Source organism: Callorhinchus milii, unplaced genomic scaffold (assembly GCF_018977255.1).
Source record: "Callorhinchus milii isolate IMCB2004 unplaced genomic scaffold, IMCB_Cmil_1.0 Scaffold3, whole genome shotgun sequence".
NCBI classification, from domain to species: Eukaryota; Metazoa; Chordata; class Chondrichthyes; order Chimaeriformes; family Callorhinchidae; genus Callorhinchus; species Callorhinchus milii.
This window is the reverse complement of record NW_024704744.1, coordinates 88,779,889-88,796,076: the sequence shown is the minus strand read 5'-3', so window position 1 is coordinate 88,796,076 and position 16,188 is coordinate 88,779,889. Positions and strand designations below refer to the sequence as shown.

At 53.8% G+C, this 16,188-nt stretch overlaps 1 protein-coding gene across 1 annotated transcript; it reads right to left on the bottom strand.

The window, feature by feature from the left end:
• Window positions 1-5,090: 5,090 nt before the first annotated feature.
• On the bottom strand, window positions 5,091-10,520 carry LOC103185809 (zinc finger protein 624-like). Its single transcript, XM_042333491.1, has 2 exons — window positions 10,458-10,520; window positions 5,091-7,695 (listed from the first exon to the last, which is right to left on the bottom strand). Exon 2 carries the CDS (start codon window positions 7,145-7,147, stop codon window positions 5,333-5,335), a length of 1,815 nt encoding a protein of 604 aa, XP_042189425.1. The 5' UTR covers window positions 7,148-7,695; window positions 10,458-10,520; the 3' UTR covers window positions 5,091-5,332.
• Between the last annotated feature and the right edge of the window lie 5,668 nt (window positions 10,521-16,188).

Genomic DNA, 16,188 nt, shown 5'->3' with positions numbered 1-16,188 from the left:
TTGACGCTCCATTATCCCCCAGTTTTATACTGTCAGGAGTCCGGCCACAACAACGCATGTGCATTTTCTCCCCAATCCTCATCTCTCCTTCCACCGCCGCTTTGTCCTTTCTCTAATATTCTGGACTCTCTCTAGGGTCCCAGGGCTCATTATGGGATGGTTGGCTGTCGGACAGCTTAAACAACGGAAGCTCCTGTTTCGCTTCCAGTATCTGACAGGATCGGGTGACTTCAGGCTGTTCCAGGCATAGATATCCTCCTTTCCTTCTTCCCTTCTTGACGATACCTAAAGGGTCTTGGGGAGGATCTAAGAACCACCATTATCTCTGTTCCCCCTAATGTCACCAATGTCCAGGCACCTCCTTGTCCAGGCACCAGCCAGCCAGCCTGCCTATGGGCTAATGCCATCCAACTGACCGCTCACTCCCGGTCCCCGCGTGCGCATTATGGCTGCCGCTCTGACCCTCACCCCCTCACCCCCTCCCTCCCTCCTCTCCCCCCCCAAACCCTCCCCCCTCTGCATCTCTCCCGCTCTGTCCTGCTCTCTCTCCGTCCCTCTCGCCTTCTATCCCCACTTGAACCTCCCACAACCTCCCTCTGCTCCAGTCTGGGAATCCTCCGCCGGGCTCACCGTGGCACTCGGCGTTGGCTGTCCAGCAGCAGCCACACCGACTGCCCCATTCCCCACCACACTCGCCAGCCACCCCGGACACAGACCCGGGGAGCCAACCTCTCCTCCCTCATCCCCATTTCCCCCACCCCTGCCTCACAACCTGGACCCCCCTCCCTCCCCACACACTCTTCTGTCAACCGCTCCCTCCACATCGGACTACAAAACGTCCGCTCCCTCTGTAACAAGGCCCTGGTCATCAACGATCTCATCCTTGATGAGAGCGTTGACATCATGGCCTTAACGGAAACCTGGCTCACCCCAGGCGACACCTTCCCCCTCACGGAGGCCACACTACCCGGCTACACCTCCCACCACATCCCTCGCCCCAACCGCCGTGGCGGTGGTGTAGCCCTTATCTCAAGGACACCACTTGCCCTATCCCCCTACTCCTCTGGCTCTTTCCCCTCTTTGAGCACCTCACACTCTCCCACCCCTCCTTCCTCTCACTCAAAATCCTCCTCCTCTACCGGCCCCCTAAAACCTCTCCCACCTTCATCTCTGATATTTCTACCCTACTTACTTCTCTCTGCCTCTGCTCTGATCGCCTCATCATCCTGGGCGACTACAACTTGCACTTCACCCCGTCTTGCGCCATCTCCTCAGACTTCTCTTCCCTGCTCTCCTCGCTCAACCTCTCCCTCCACATCAACTCCCCCACTCACAGTCACGGCCACCCACTCGATTTGGTGATCACCCGGGGCCTCAGTGTCTCGGATGTCACTATTACCGACAAGGCCGTCTCCGACCTCCACTTCATCTCCTTCACCACCTCCACCCCCCCCTTCCCACCTCCACCAGACCCACCACCATCTTCTACCGCCCCTGGAAGAAGTTACCCCCACAATCCCTAACCGCTGCCTTGGAGTCCTCTGAACTCCTCTCCCTCTGGCCTTCAACCCTCACCGACCCCTCTTCTCCTCTCTCCCTCCTCCACAATACCCTCTCCTCCACACTCGATACTCTTGCCCCCATCACCTCCCGTACTGTCTCCTACTCCCGCTCCTCCCCCTGGTTCACCACCCACCTCCGCTCACTGAAGAGCCAGGTGCGGGCCGCTGAACACATCTGCCTCAAATCTGGCCTAACGGTCCACCGACAAATCTGGCTGGACCTCCTCAAAATCTACCGCTCCACTCTAGCCTCGGCCAAGTCGTCCTTCTACTCCAGGATAATCCTGGAGGCGAAGAACAACCCCAGGCTACTGTTTTCTACCACATCCCGACTCCTCCGTCCCCCCCGCCACCCGGCGCAGGTCATCTCCTCCAACCTTCACTGCGAGGAGATGCTGGATTTCCTTCAATCCAAATCAAGGGAATCTGCTCCGCGGTCACTCCCCCTCCACCCACCTCCCACCCCCTCCCTCCCACACTCCGACTCCTACCCATCCTCCCCTACACACCTTCGAACCCGTTTCCCCACCCTCTGTCACCAAACTCATCCTATCCCTGAAACCACCACCTGCTCCCTTGACCCCATCCCCACTCCACTCCTTATCTCCCAGCTCCACCTCCTTGCCCCACATATCACAGACATCGTCAACCTGTCCCTCTCCTCTGGCTCTGTTCCCATTCCCTTAAAAACTGCCACCATCACTCCCACCTTGAAAAAACCCTCCCTTGATGCGTCGCAGCTATCAAGCTACCGGCCCATCTCCAACCTCCCCTTCCTGTCCAAGGTCCTGGAACGAGTTGTCGCCTCCCAACTGCGCTCTTTCCTCTCCACCCATTCATTATTCGAACCCCTTCAGTCGGGTTTCCGTGCTGCCCATAGCACAGAAACTGCCCTGGTCAAGGTCACCAATGACATCTTGACCATCTGCGACCAGGGCTCCCTCTGCCTCCTCGTCCTCCTCGACCTATCGATACGGTCGACCATGCTATCCTCCTCCACCGCTTGTCCTCCCACCTCAGCCTTCAAGGCCCTGTCCTTGAGTGGTTTAGGTCGTACCTCTCCCACCGTCTTCATTTTGTTTCCACAAACGGCTTTTCCTCCACCCCCCGTACTGTCTCGTGCGGTGTCCCTCAGGGCTCTGTCCTCGGTCCTCTCCTCTTCACCCTCTATATGCTCCCCCTTGGTGACATCATCCGCAGACATGGGGTTAACTTCCACATGTATGCGGATGACACCCAACTCTACCTTTCCTCCTCTACCCTCAACTCCACGACCACCGATGTCCTGACAGCTGCCTGTCCGACATCGAGTCCTGGACGAGAGACAACTTTCTTCAGCTCAACGTGCGCAAAACTGAGGCCCTCCTGATTGGCTCACGTCAGCGCCTCCGCACCTCAGGCGCTGACAGCATCAGCATCCAAGGCTGCACTCTCCACCTCTCAAAGCCAGTCAGGAACCTCGGTGTTCTGTTCGACCCTGAGCTGTCCTTTCTCCCTCATATCCGCACCACAACTGGCACCGCCTTCCATCACCTCCGGAACATCGCCAGATTACGGCATTACCTCACCCCTCACGCTGCTGAAACCCTGGTCCACTCCTTTATCACCTCAAGGCTGGACTATGGGAACTCTCTCCTCGCCGGCCTTCCCGGCACCTCCCTCCACAAGCTGCAGGTCATTCAGAACTCTGCAGCTCGTGTACTGTCCCGCACCAGGCTTCGGGACCACATCACACCCACCCTCGCTCGCCTCCACTGGCTCCCCATCCCCCAGAGGATCGAATTCAAGATCCTCATCCTCACCTACAAGGCCATTTACGGCCTTGCTCCCTCCTACCACTCCGACCTACTATCCCCCTACCTACCTGCCCGTACCCTCCGTTCCTCTGGCTCCGGTCTGCTCCACATCCCCCACCCCAACCGCCCTATCATCGGTGGCCGGGCCTTCAGCCTCTCAGCCCCGAGGCTCTGGAACTCCATCCCCCAGTGCCTTCGCCGCCTCCTCCCTTTCCTCCTTCAAGGCCGGTCTCAAGACCTTTCTCTTTGACCGTGCCTTCACCCCCCCCTCTCGACTCTCTACCCCCTCCTCGCTCCTTCCCTTCCCTCACCCTGACCATTTCCCCCCTGCTCAGGTCCTGACCCAACTGTCCCGACGTGAAAGGCGCTCTATAAATGGAATCTTGTTGTTGTTGTGCACCTCCCGAGGTCAACGGGAGGGGTGGCCTCGATTCCGACAGTCTGTTGACAGTCATGTCATTTAGGAGCCAGTTCAACTCCACAGTTTCAAAGGTTTCAAAGATTGTGAGGAAGGTTTCGGCAGTCATTATCCCATTTTAGTTAGCAGCCCACTTCGATTAAGACATACCCACTTGGATTAAGTCAATAGCTCCTCCCAGTCATTGAGCAAGGATTTGTATGAATTGTTGTTGGAACAGTTGCTGCGATGCCACATGCTGGGTCAACAGTTGCTCCATTTTTACTGGTTTTGTTTTTCTTTCTATGTACAAGTCATAGTTCACAAAAGACAAAGGTTGCCAGTCTACAGCCAAAATTGATCCCATTTCTGACACCATATGTTCCTACATGGGTCATGCCCAGAAAACAAAACTCGCACAACAGTTTAAACAAAAAGAAAGGTTTATTTTGACAAGGAAGCTGTACCTCGGTACATCAGTCTTCTCCAGACTCTCCTCCTATACTCCCAGCCCCCAGCTTTATACTGGTGCCCAATTAACACTGGAACTCCAATCAGTCCGCCCTCGTTAGCTCCCTCTACACATAGGTTGAACGTCAATAACCATAAAAGGCAGTGGATATGCTGCAGTCTATTGTCCAGTATACACCCTCCAGTGTAACAGCTCATTTTCTGCTCCTAAACTAACCAAGTAGATTCTGTCTTTGAAACCTGCAGCACATCATCCTTTTCCAGGGCTATCACAGTATATTTGATCAATACTACTATACTCCTCCTTTTTGTTAATTTCCTGTCCCTCATGACTACATTGTAGCCAGGAATATTAAGTTCCCATTCCTGCCCTTGTTTGAGTCAGGTCTCTGTTATTGCCACCATAGCAAAACCCCATGTGGCAACTGGCACCTGCAGCTCGCTAATCTTATTTGTTAGGCTCTGTGTATTTACACACATGCACTCTAAAACCGCCTTAGCCTGCTTTACTTTTCTCCCCTGTCTGATCGCTCCTATTTCTGGACTACTATTTACCCAAATTCCAAATTACTAAAAAATTCACTCAGTTTCCACCTCACTCCATGTACAGTTCTGTAGTTTTACAATGCCTTAGCACATCATTGAGAAATAATGCACTGCACAGGACACACTGTAAAGTGCAGCGACCGTGTATTTTTCAGGCATATGCACAACACACAGCGACGTCCCCACAAACAACCATGAAGTGAATGACCGGTTTTATCTGTGGGATTGTCGGTCAACGACACCGGGAGAGAGAAACTCCCTTTTTTCAAATAGCCCTCCAGAATCTTTAATATCCACCTGAGCAGGCACAGACTGGACTTTGGTTAAATGCCTCATCCAAAGGACAGTACCTTCAACAATGCAGAGTCCCCCTAGCATTGGAGCAGCAACTTAGACTGTAAGAGTTACAAGCCTGGTTGAAGAGCTTAAACCTTCTGAATCAGAGGCAAGTGCATTCTAACTGAGCTTGGAACTTGGGTGAAGTCAGGTCTCTCTCCTGTGTGCAATCACTGGTGACTTTGGGGTTGTCCTGACTGAGTGAATCTCAATATTCGGCACATTTATATGACCCCTCCCATGTGTGATCGCTGGTGTACCTTGAGGTTCTGTAAACATGCAAAACTCTTTCCACATTTGGCACATTTATACTGTCTCTCACCTCTGTGCGATCGCTGGTGTACCTTGAGCTCACTTGATGTTTTGAAGCTCTTTCTACAATCAGCACATTTATATGGTCTCTCCCTGGTGTGTGATCGCTGGTGACTTTCAAGGTGCCCTAACTGAATGAATCTCTTTCCACATTCGGCACATTTATACGGTTTCTCTCCAGTGTGTAATCGTTGGTGTAGCTTGAGACTTCCTGAGCATGTAAAACTCTTTTCACACTCAGCACATTTATACGGTCTCTCTCCTGTGTGTGATCGCTGGTGAACCTTGAGCTCCCCACACTGAGTAAAACTCTTTCCACATTCGGCACATTTATACGGCCTCTCTCCTGTGTGTGATCGCTGGTGTACCTTGAGGTGTCCTGAGGTTGTGAAACTCCTTCCACATTTGGCGCATTTATATGGTCTCTCTCCTGTGTGTAATCGCTGGTGAATATGGAGGTCCCCTGAACGTTTGAAACTCTTACCACACTCGGCACATTTATACGGTCTGTCCCCTTTGTGTGATCGCTGGTGGATCTTGAGCTCTCCTGCCGTTGTGAAATGCTTTCTACATTCAATACATTTATATGGTTTCTCTCCTGTGTGTAATCGCTGGTGTACCTTGAGGTCCCCTGAACCTTTGAAATTCTTTCCACATTCAGTACATTTATACAGTTTCTCTCCTGCATGTAATCGCTGAACCTTCAGGTCCCTGGACATTGTGAAACTCCTTCTGTATTTGGCACATTTATAAAACCTGTCTCCTGTGTGCGATCGTTGATGAACCTTGAGCTCCCCTAATTGAATAAAACTCTTTCCACATTCGGCACATTCATACGGTCTCTCTTCTGTATGTGATCGCTGGTGTACTTTGAATTCCACTGATGTTGTGAATCTGTTTCCACATTCAGCACATTTATATGGTTTATCTCCTATATGTGATCGCTGGTGTCTCTGGAGATTCCATGGCATTGTGAAACTCCTTCCACATTCATCACATTTATACGGTCTCTCTATTTTGTGTGATGGCTGGTGAATCTGTAGATGTCCTAGACATGTAAAACTTTTTCCACTTTCAGCACAATTATACGGTCTCTCTCCTCTGTGTGATCGCTGATGACTTTGGAGGTGTCCTAACTGTGAGAAATTCTTTCCACATTCAGTACATTTATAAGGCCTCTCTCCTGTGTGTGATCGCTGGTGTGCCTTGAGGTTCCCTGAACATGTGAAACTCTTTCCACATTCGGCACATTTATATGGTCTCTCACCTGTGTGTGATCGCTGGTGAACTTTGAGCTCCCCACACTGAGTGAAACTCTTCCCACATTCAGCACATTTGTATGGTCTCTCTCCTGTGTGTGATCGCTGGTGAACCTTGAGATGCCCTGACGTTGTGAAACTCCTTCCACATAGAACACATTTATACGGTCTCTCTCCTGTGTGTGATCGCTGGTGAATATGGAGGTCCCCTGAACGTTTGAAACTCTTTCCACATTCAGTACATTTATGCGGTCTCTCTCCTTTGAGTGATCGCTGGAGTCTCTGGAGGTTCCCTGAATATTTTAAATTCTCTCCCTGCTCAGTACATTTATACCGTTTCTCTCCTGTGTGTGATCGCTGGTGAATCTGGAAGTTCCTCGATATTCTGAAACTCTTTCCACATTTGGTACATTTATATGGTCTCTCTCCCCTGCTTGATCGCTGTTGTCTCTGTAGTTTCTTTGACATTGTGAAACGCTTTCCACATTTGGCAAATTTATATGGTCTGCCTTGTAAGGAAGCAGTTAAAATGAAAGGCTTACGCTGTTGAAAAATACTGAAGACATCTGGTGACCATGAGTGGTTTTGCTATTGTGAGAGAATCGAGCTTCAGGAGAGAAGACCTGATTTATCTCACAGATGGTTCACAGATCACACTTAGGAATAGTTCATGGACCCTGGCACGCCACACAGATAACATATCCTTGGTTTTACCTCCCGACCCCACTCGTTAACATACAATAAACAAAAATCGGAATGGTTTTGCGGTGTGCACTGTTGAAACATGCATGAGCCTGCGACAAAGAAGCTTTGCATTCACGTCCTCACGTACACAGATAAGAATTGTGGGTGTCGTGAAGGTAGTTTAGCCAAGATCAGTGAGATGCAGATCTGATGCTGATCTGTTAATCTCGCGCGCACCTTGCTGCTCTCACAGGTGCTTCGCTAATGATCGTGTGGGAGCTTGGTAGTTGCCATTATTGTGTCTTGTGGTTGTGGTTTATTTCTCTGTTGAGCTGGAATAAAGGAAACAATTGTTTAACATCCAAATTGTGCACGCCCCCACTCTCAGTCTCGCTTGCGACCGTGCCCCCACCCTCTGTCTCACGCACGCGCGCACACTCTCTCTCTCTATCTCACACACACACTCTCAGTCTCTCTCTCTCAGGTCTCACGCGCTCTCTCTCACACTCTCTCTCGCACGCGCGCTCGCCCGCCTTCGCTCACCCTCTATCGCGCGCATCCTCGCTCACCCCTCTCGCGCTTGACAAGCTCGCGTCCCTCTTGCGCGCGCACGCTCTCTCTCTCTCTCTCTCTCTCTCACACACACACACACACATGCGCACTCCCTCCCCCCCACACACTCTCTCTCCCTCTCACGCAAGCGGGCACACACTCACACCACACACAGTCACACACATACACAGTCACACACACTCTCCCTCACACACTCCCTCGCCCGCGCACACTCCGTCCCCTGGACACATGCACTCTCCCGCACACACATGCCCTCTCACACACTCCCTCTCCCGCACACACTGCCTCTCCTGCACACATACTGTCGCACACACACTTCCTCTCTCTCACACTCACGCACAGCCTCCCTGTCCCTCGTGCCCACCCTCCCTGTCCCTCGCGCCCACCCTCCCCGTCCCTCGTGTTCGCCCACCCCCTCTCTCGCACGCAGCCCCGCAGGCGCGCACACGCACTCACTCGCACACACGACCTCCACACACGACTCTCCACACACACGCACAAACTCTCCCGCACACACACACACTGCTGCACACATGCATGCACACTCCCTCACACGCACACACAGCTTCCTCGTCCCTCGCGCCTACCCTCCCCGTCCCTCGCCCCCACCCTCCCCGACCCTCGCCCCCACCATCCCCGTCCCTCGCGCCCACTTTCCCCGTCCCTCGCGTCCACCCCCTCTCCCCCTCACTCACACACACGCCCACATCCTCCCTCACTCACGCGCGCTCTCCCTCACTCATGCACTCTCTCCCTCACTCATTCGCGCAATCTCTCCCTCACTCAATCGCTCACTCTCTCACACTCTCTCACTCACTGGCGCACTCTCTCCCTCACTCACTCGCGCACTCTCTCCCTCACTCACTCTCTCCCGCACACACACGCCCTCTCCCACACACATGCACTCCCTCACTCACGCAGTCTGTCCCTCACTCGCGCACTCTTTCCCTCACTCCCTCTCCCGCACACACTCCCTCTCCTGCACTCCCTCTCCCGCACATGCACACTCCCTCTCCCGCACGCGCGCACTCCCTCTCCCGCACGCGCGCACTCTCTCTCCCGCACACGCGCACTCCCTCTCCCGCACACACGTACTCCCTCTCCCGCGCACACTGCCGCACACACGCATGTACACTCCCTCTCCCACACGCACGCACAGCCTCCTCGTCCCTCGCCCCCACCCTCCCCGTCCCTCGACGCACCCTCCCCGTCCCTCGTCCCCACCCTCCCCGTCCCTCGCCCCCACCCTCCCCGTCCCTCGACGCACCCTCCCCGTCCCTCGTCCCCACCCTCCCCGTCCCTCGCCCCCACCTTCCCCATCCCTCGCGCCCACTTTCCCCGTCCCTCACGCCAACCCACTCTGTCGCGCGCACCCCCGCAGGCGCGCACACACCTCTCCCTCACACGTACACACGCAACTCTCCGCACACACGCACGTACTCTCGCACACACACGCACTCCCTCTCCTGCACATGCGCAGTCTCCCTCACACACACTCTCTCCCTCACTCACCCACTCGCGCACTCTCTCAATCACTCCCTCCACCACGCACACGCACTCCCTCTCCCGCGCACACGCACCCCCTCTCCCGCACACATTCACCCCCTCTCCCGCACACACACGCACTCCCTCTCCCGCACGTACACTCAGTCATTCGCACACACTCTCCTTCACTCACACGCACAGTCTCCCTCACACACACGCCCACACATTCCCTCACACACTCATTCGCACTCTCTCTCCCTCACTCACTCACGCACTCTCTCCCTCACTCACTCGCTCACTCTCTCCCTCACTCATTCACTCGCGCACTCTCTCCCTCACTCATTCACTCACGCACTCTCTCTCTCCCTCACTCGCGCACTCTCTCTCTCCCTCACTCGCGCACTCTCTCCCTCACTCACTCATGCCCTCACTCGCTCGCTCACTCGTGCACTCTCTCCCTCATTCACTCGCGCACTCTCTCCCTCACTCACTCTCTCCTGCACACACACCCCCTCTCCCGCACACACGCACTCACTCTCCCACACATATGCACTCCCTCTCCCTCACGCACGTACTCCCTCTCCCGCACACATGCACTCCCTCTCCCGCACACACTTCCTCATTCACACACACTCCCCCTCCCTCACACACACACCCACACCCTCCCTCACTCATCCGCACACTCTCTCTCCCTCACTTGCTCACTCTCTCCCTCACTCATGCACTCTCTCCCTCACTCACTCGTGCACTCTCTCTCTCAATCACTCGCTCACTCTCTCCCTCACTCACTCATTCGCATACTCTCCCCCTCACTCGCGCACTCTCTCCCTCACTCGCACCCTCACTCACTCGCTCACTCTCTCCCTCACTCGCTTGCGCACTCTCTCCTTCACTCACTCGCGCACTCTCTCCCTCACTCACTCACTCTCACCCTCACTCGCTCACTCTCTCCCGCACACACACACTCTGCTGCACACACCCTCACCCTCACAGACACACACACACACCACAACAACAAGATTCCATTTGTACTCACCCTCTCCCGCACATGTGCACTCTTCCTCTCCCGCGCACTCTCACTCTCCCGCACGCGCGCTCTGCCTCTCCCGCACTCTCCCTCTCCCTCACTCACACATACTCTCCCTCACTCGCCCACACACACCCACCCACCCTCTCCCTCACGCACACACACATATACCCTCTAACCTCCCTTGCTCACACTCCCCCTCCCTTGCTCACACTCTCTCCCGTGCACTCCCTCCCGCGCCCGCGCACACTCCCTCTCCCGCACACTCTCTCTCCTGCACACGCACCCTCACTCGCACATGCACCCTCTCCCTCGTGCGCACACGCCCTCGCACACTCCCCCTTCCTCACGCACACTCCCCCTCCCTCATGCACACTCCCCCTCCCTCACACATTCCTTCTCCCTCACACACACACACTCCTTCTTCCGCACACGCGCCCTGACTGGCACAAGCGCCCACACACGCACCCTGACTGGCACACATACCCTCACTGGCTCACGCGCCTTCACTCGCACACTCGCCCTCACTGGCACACCCTCTCCCTGACTTGCACACACGCGCACACTCCCTCTCCTGCACACACGCTCTCTCCCTCCGACACACACCCTCTCCCTCGCGCCATCTCACACGCATGTGCCCTCTCCCGCTCCTCCCCCTGGTTCACCACCCACCTCCGCTCACTGAAGAGCCAGGTGCGGGCCGCTGAACACATCTGCCTCAAATCTGGCCTAACGGTCCACCGACAAATCTGGCTGGACCTCCTCAAAATCTACCGCTCCACTCTAGCCTCGGCCAAGTCGTCCTTCTACTCCAGGATAATCCTGGAGGCGAAGAACAACCCCAGGCTACTGTTTTCTACCACATCCCGACTCCTCCGTCCCCCTGCCACCCGCGCAGGTCATCTCCTCCAACCTTCACTGCGAGGAGATGCTGGATTTCCTTGAATCCAAAATCAAGGGAATTCGCTCCGCGGTCACTTCCCCTCCAACATCCACCCACCCCCACCCCCTCCCTCCCACACTCCGACTCCTACCCATCCTCCCCTACACACCTTCGTACCCGTTTCCCCACCCTCTGTCACCAAACTCATCCTATCCCTGAAACCACCACCTGCTCCCTTGACCCCATCCCCACTCCACTCCTTATCTCCCAGCTCCACCTCCTTGCCCCACATATCACAGACATCGTCAACCTGTCCCTCTCCTCTGGCTCTGTTCCCATTCCCTTAAAAACTGCCACCATAACTCCCACCTTGAAAAAAACCTCCCTTGATGCGTCGCAGCTATCAAGCTACCGGCCCATCTCCAAACTCCCCTTCCTGTCCAAGGTCCTGGAAAGAGTTGTCGCCTCCCAGCTGCGCTCTTTCCTCTCCACCCATTCATTATTCGAAATCCTTCAGTCGGGTTTCCGTGCTGCCCACAGCACAGAAACTGCCCTGGTCAAGGTCACCAATGACATCCTGACCATCTGTGACCAGGGCTCCCTCTGCCTCCTTGTCCTCCTCGCTATCCTCCTCCACCGCTTGTCCTCCCACCTCAACCTTCAAGGCCCTGTCCTTGAGTGGTTTAGGTCGTACCTCTCCCACCCTCTTCACTTTGTTTCCACGAATGGCTTTTCCTCCACCCCCGCACTGTCTCGTGCGGTGTCCCTCAGGGCTCTGTCCTCGGTCCCCTCCTCTTCACCCTCTATATGCTCCCCCTTGGTGACATCATCCGCAGACATGGGGTTAACTTCCACATGTATGCGGATGACACCCAACTCTACCTTTCCTCCTCTACCCTCAACTCCACGACCCCCGATGTCCTGACAGCTGCCTGTCCGACATCGAGTCCTGGACGAGAGACAACTTTCTTCAGCTCAACGTGCGCAAAACTGAGGCCCTCCTGATTGGCTCACGTCAGCGCCTCCGCACCTCAGGCGCTGACAGCATCAGCATCCAAGGCTGCACTCTCCACCTCTCAAAGCCAGTCAGGAACCTCGGGTTCTGTTCGACCCTGAGCTGTCCTTTCTCCCTCATATCCGCACCACAACTGGCACCGCCTTCCATCACCTCCGGAACATCGCCAGACTACGGCACTACCTCACCCCTCACGCTGCTGAAACCTGGTCCACGCCTTTATCACCTCAAGGCTGGACTATGGGAACTCTCTCCTCGCCGGCCTTCCCGGCACCTCCCTCCACAAGCTGCAGGTCATTCAGAACTCTGCAGCTCGTGTACTGTCCCGCACCAGGCTTCGGGACCACATCACTCCCACCCTCGCTCGCCTCCACTGGCTCCCCATCCCCCAGAGGATCGAATTCAAGATCCTCATCCTCACCTACAAGGCCATTCACGGCCTTGCTCCCTCCTACCTCTCCGACCTACTATCCCCCTACCTACCTGCCCGTACCCTCCGTTCCTCTGGCTCCGGTCTGCTCCACATCCCCCGCCCCAACCGCCCTACCATCGGTGGCCGGGCCTTCAGCCTCTCAGCCCCGAGGCTCTGGAACTCCATCCCCCAGTGCCTTCGCCGCTCCTCCCTTTCCTCCTTCAAGGCCGGTCTCAAGACCTTTCTCTTTGACCGTGCCTTCAGCTCCCCTCTCGACTCTCTACCCCCTCCTCGCTCCCTTCCTTCCCTCACCCTGACCATTTCCCCCCTGCTCGGGTCCTGACCCAACTGTACAGCGCCTTGGGACGTCCTCCCAGCACCTTGGGACGTCCTCCTGACGTGAAAGGCGCTCTATAAATGGAATCTTGTTGTTGTTGTGCACCTCCCGAGGTCAACGGAGGGTGGCCTCGATTCCGACAGTCTGTTGACAGTCATGTCATTTAGGAGCCAGTTCAACTCCACAGTTTCAAAGGTTTCAAAGATTGTGAGGAAGGTTTCGGCAGTCATTATCCCATTTTAGTTAGCAGCCCACTTCGATTAAGACATACCCACTTGGATTAAGTCAATAGCTCCTCCCAGTCATTGAGCAAGGATTTGTATGAATTGTTGTTGGAACAGTTGCTGCGATGCCACATGCTGGGTCAACAGTTGCTCCATTTTTACTGGTTTTGTTTTTCTTTCTATGTACAAGTCATAGTTCACAAAAGACAAAGGTTGCCAGTCTACAGCCAAAATTGATCCCATTTCTGACACCATATGTTCCTACATGGTCATGCCCAGAAAACAAAACTCGCACAACAGTTTAAACAAAAAGAAAGGTTTATTTTGACAAGGAAGCTGTACCTCGGTACATCAGTCTTCTCCAGACTCTCCTCCTATACTCCCAGCCCCCAGCTTTATACTGGTGCCCAATTAACACTGCAGATAATGTCACCAAGAGGGAGCATATAGATATTGAAGAGGAGGGGACCAAGTACATAGCCCTGAGGGATGCCCACGACAGTACAGGTGCTAGAGGAGAAGCCTTTTGTGCAGATGAAGTGGAGGTGGTGTGAGAGGTATGATCTGAACCAGTCAAGGACAGAGCCGTGGAGGTTGAGGTAAGAGGAGAGGCAACGGATGAGGATAGATTGGTCAATGGTGTCAAAAGCAGCAGAGAGGTCAAGGAGGATGAGGAGGCAAAGGGAGCCCTGGTTGCAGATGGACAGAATATCATTTGTCGCTTTGACCAAGGCTGCTTCTGTGCTGTAGGCAGCTTGGAAACCCGATTGGAGAGATTCGAGAAGGGAGTGGCGGGAGAGGAAGGAGCAAAGCTGAAAATCAACAATTTGTTTCAGGAACTTGGGGAGGAAGGGGAGGTTGGAGATAGGGCGGTAGTTAGGGAGTAGAGAAGGGTCCAGGGAGCGTTTTTTAAGGATAAGAGTGATGACAGTGTTTTTTTAATGGGGTGAGAACAGTACCAGAGGACAGAGAAAGGTTTACGATATCAGTAATTAGAGGGGCAAGTTGGTGGAGCTGGGAGGTAAGGAGAGGGCTAGAGATGAGGTCGAGGGAGCAGGTGGTCAGTTTCATCTGTGTTATGGTGGTCATGAGAGAGGAGGGGGAGACAGGTTCAAGGTGTGGAGGGAGGGATTGGTAGGGGCTGGCGTGGGAGGAGGAGATTGGGAGGGAGTAACAGATGCAATGGCAGAGGCAGCTGAGCGCATTCCCTCGACTTTGGATTCGAGGAAGTCCAGCATCACCTTGCAGTTGGCATTTGAGGCAAAAATGGGCCTTATATCACCCCATATCACACCACCAACCCATAATCATAGGCCACATTCTACATCCCATATCATACACCCCATCACACCCACCATATCATGAACACGATCACACACCACATATCATAAACCCCATCACACCCCCGATAATATAGACCCCATCACACCCCAGATATCATACACCCCATTACACACCCCATATCATACTCCACATCACACCCCATATCATACACCCCATCATACACCCTATATCATACAACCCATTACATATGCCCCATCATACACTAAATTACAAACCCATATCGTACACCACATCACACATCACATCACATCCCACATCATACTCCCCATATCATCGCACACCCCATAATCATACAACAGCAACAAAATTACATTTATAGAGTGCCTTTCACGTCAGGAGGACGTCCCAAAGCATGGATGGTCTTAAAGGTGAGGACGAGGATCTTGAACTCGATCCTCTGGGGGATTGGGGAGGGAGCCAGTGGAGTCGGGCGAGAGTGGGAGTGATGGGGTCACGGAGCCTGGTGCGTGAGAATACATGAGCTGCAGAGTTTTGGCCTCCACCTTCTGGAACGCCATCCCACAGTCCCGCCACCTCGCCCCCTCCCATGTCTCCTTCAAGACCTGTCTCAAGATCCTCCTCTTTGTCCGTGCTTTCAGTCACCGTCCTTCCCCCCTGGCCTCCAAACTCCCCGATCCTGACCCCCAGCTCGGGTCCAAAACACTGATTGTTCAGCGTCTTGGGACGTTCTCCCAACGTGAAAAGCGCTATACAAACATAATTTTATTGTTTATTTGTTTTACTGAATACCTTCTGCTGTTCCTTTCCCCCATGTAAATTCCCTATGAACTGTTACCAATTTCCTTATTGGTCCCATGATTTCCGTCACGTGAGATTAACCAGGCTGCCCAATTTAAGTTTCCCATTAGTCTTATAACCCCTCTCTTATTCTGAGGTGCTGACATCTTTGTTACTGCTTCAACCTTCTTTGGATCCATTTTTAACCCAATCTATGTTATTATATACAGGAGACCTGGAGCTCAGTGGTTAGGGCACTGGATTCCATTCCTGGCAGAGTGAAACATTGGGCAAGTGTCGTTACTCCACACGTCTGTTTACCTAGCAGTAAGTAACAACTCGGTGGTCGATTGGCAGATCGCTTTTCCAGGAGTAATAATTCCTTGAGGGAAGAGAAAGGCAGGGAAATTGGAATTTTAAAAAATCTGCCTGATAAACCCACTGTGGTCTCCTCTTATAACTGCAGTACAGAATTCTGATACCCTTAAACCCAGGTTCAATTTTATAAAACGGGTTAATTTTTACAAACTGTGGGAGAACAGTCTCACAGGCTGTGACCACGTGGAATTTCAGGCCACTGGGGAACAACTCATTAACTTTGTAAGGAAAGAGTTAATGATTAAAGGCTTTCACTGTTGTTTCTGTGGACTGTGACAGAAAGGTCAAAGGTCCTGTTGAAATAGACAGATGCAGTAAACTGATACCACATGAGTTGTGGTATGTGTTGGACAAGGAATTCAACACTGAAAGATTATTGTTTGCAAATCTGTGGGACAGAAGAGATCTG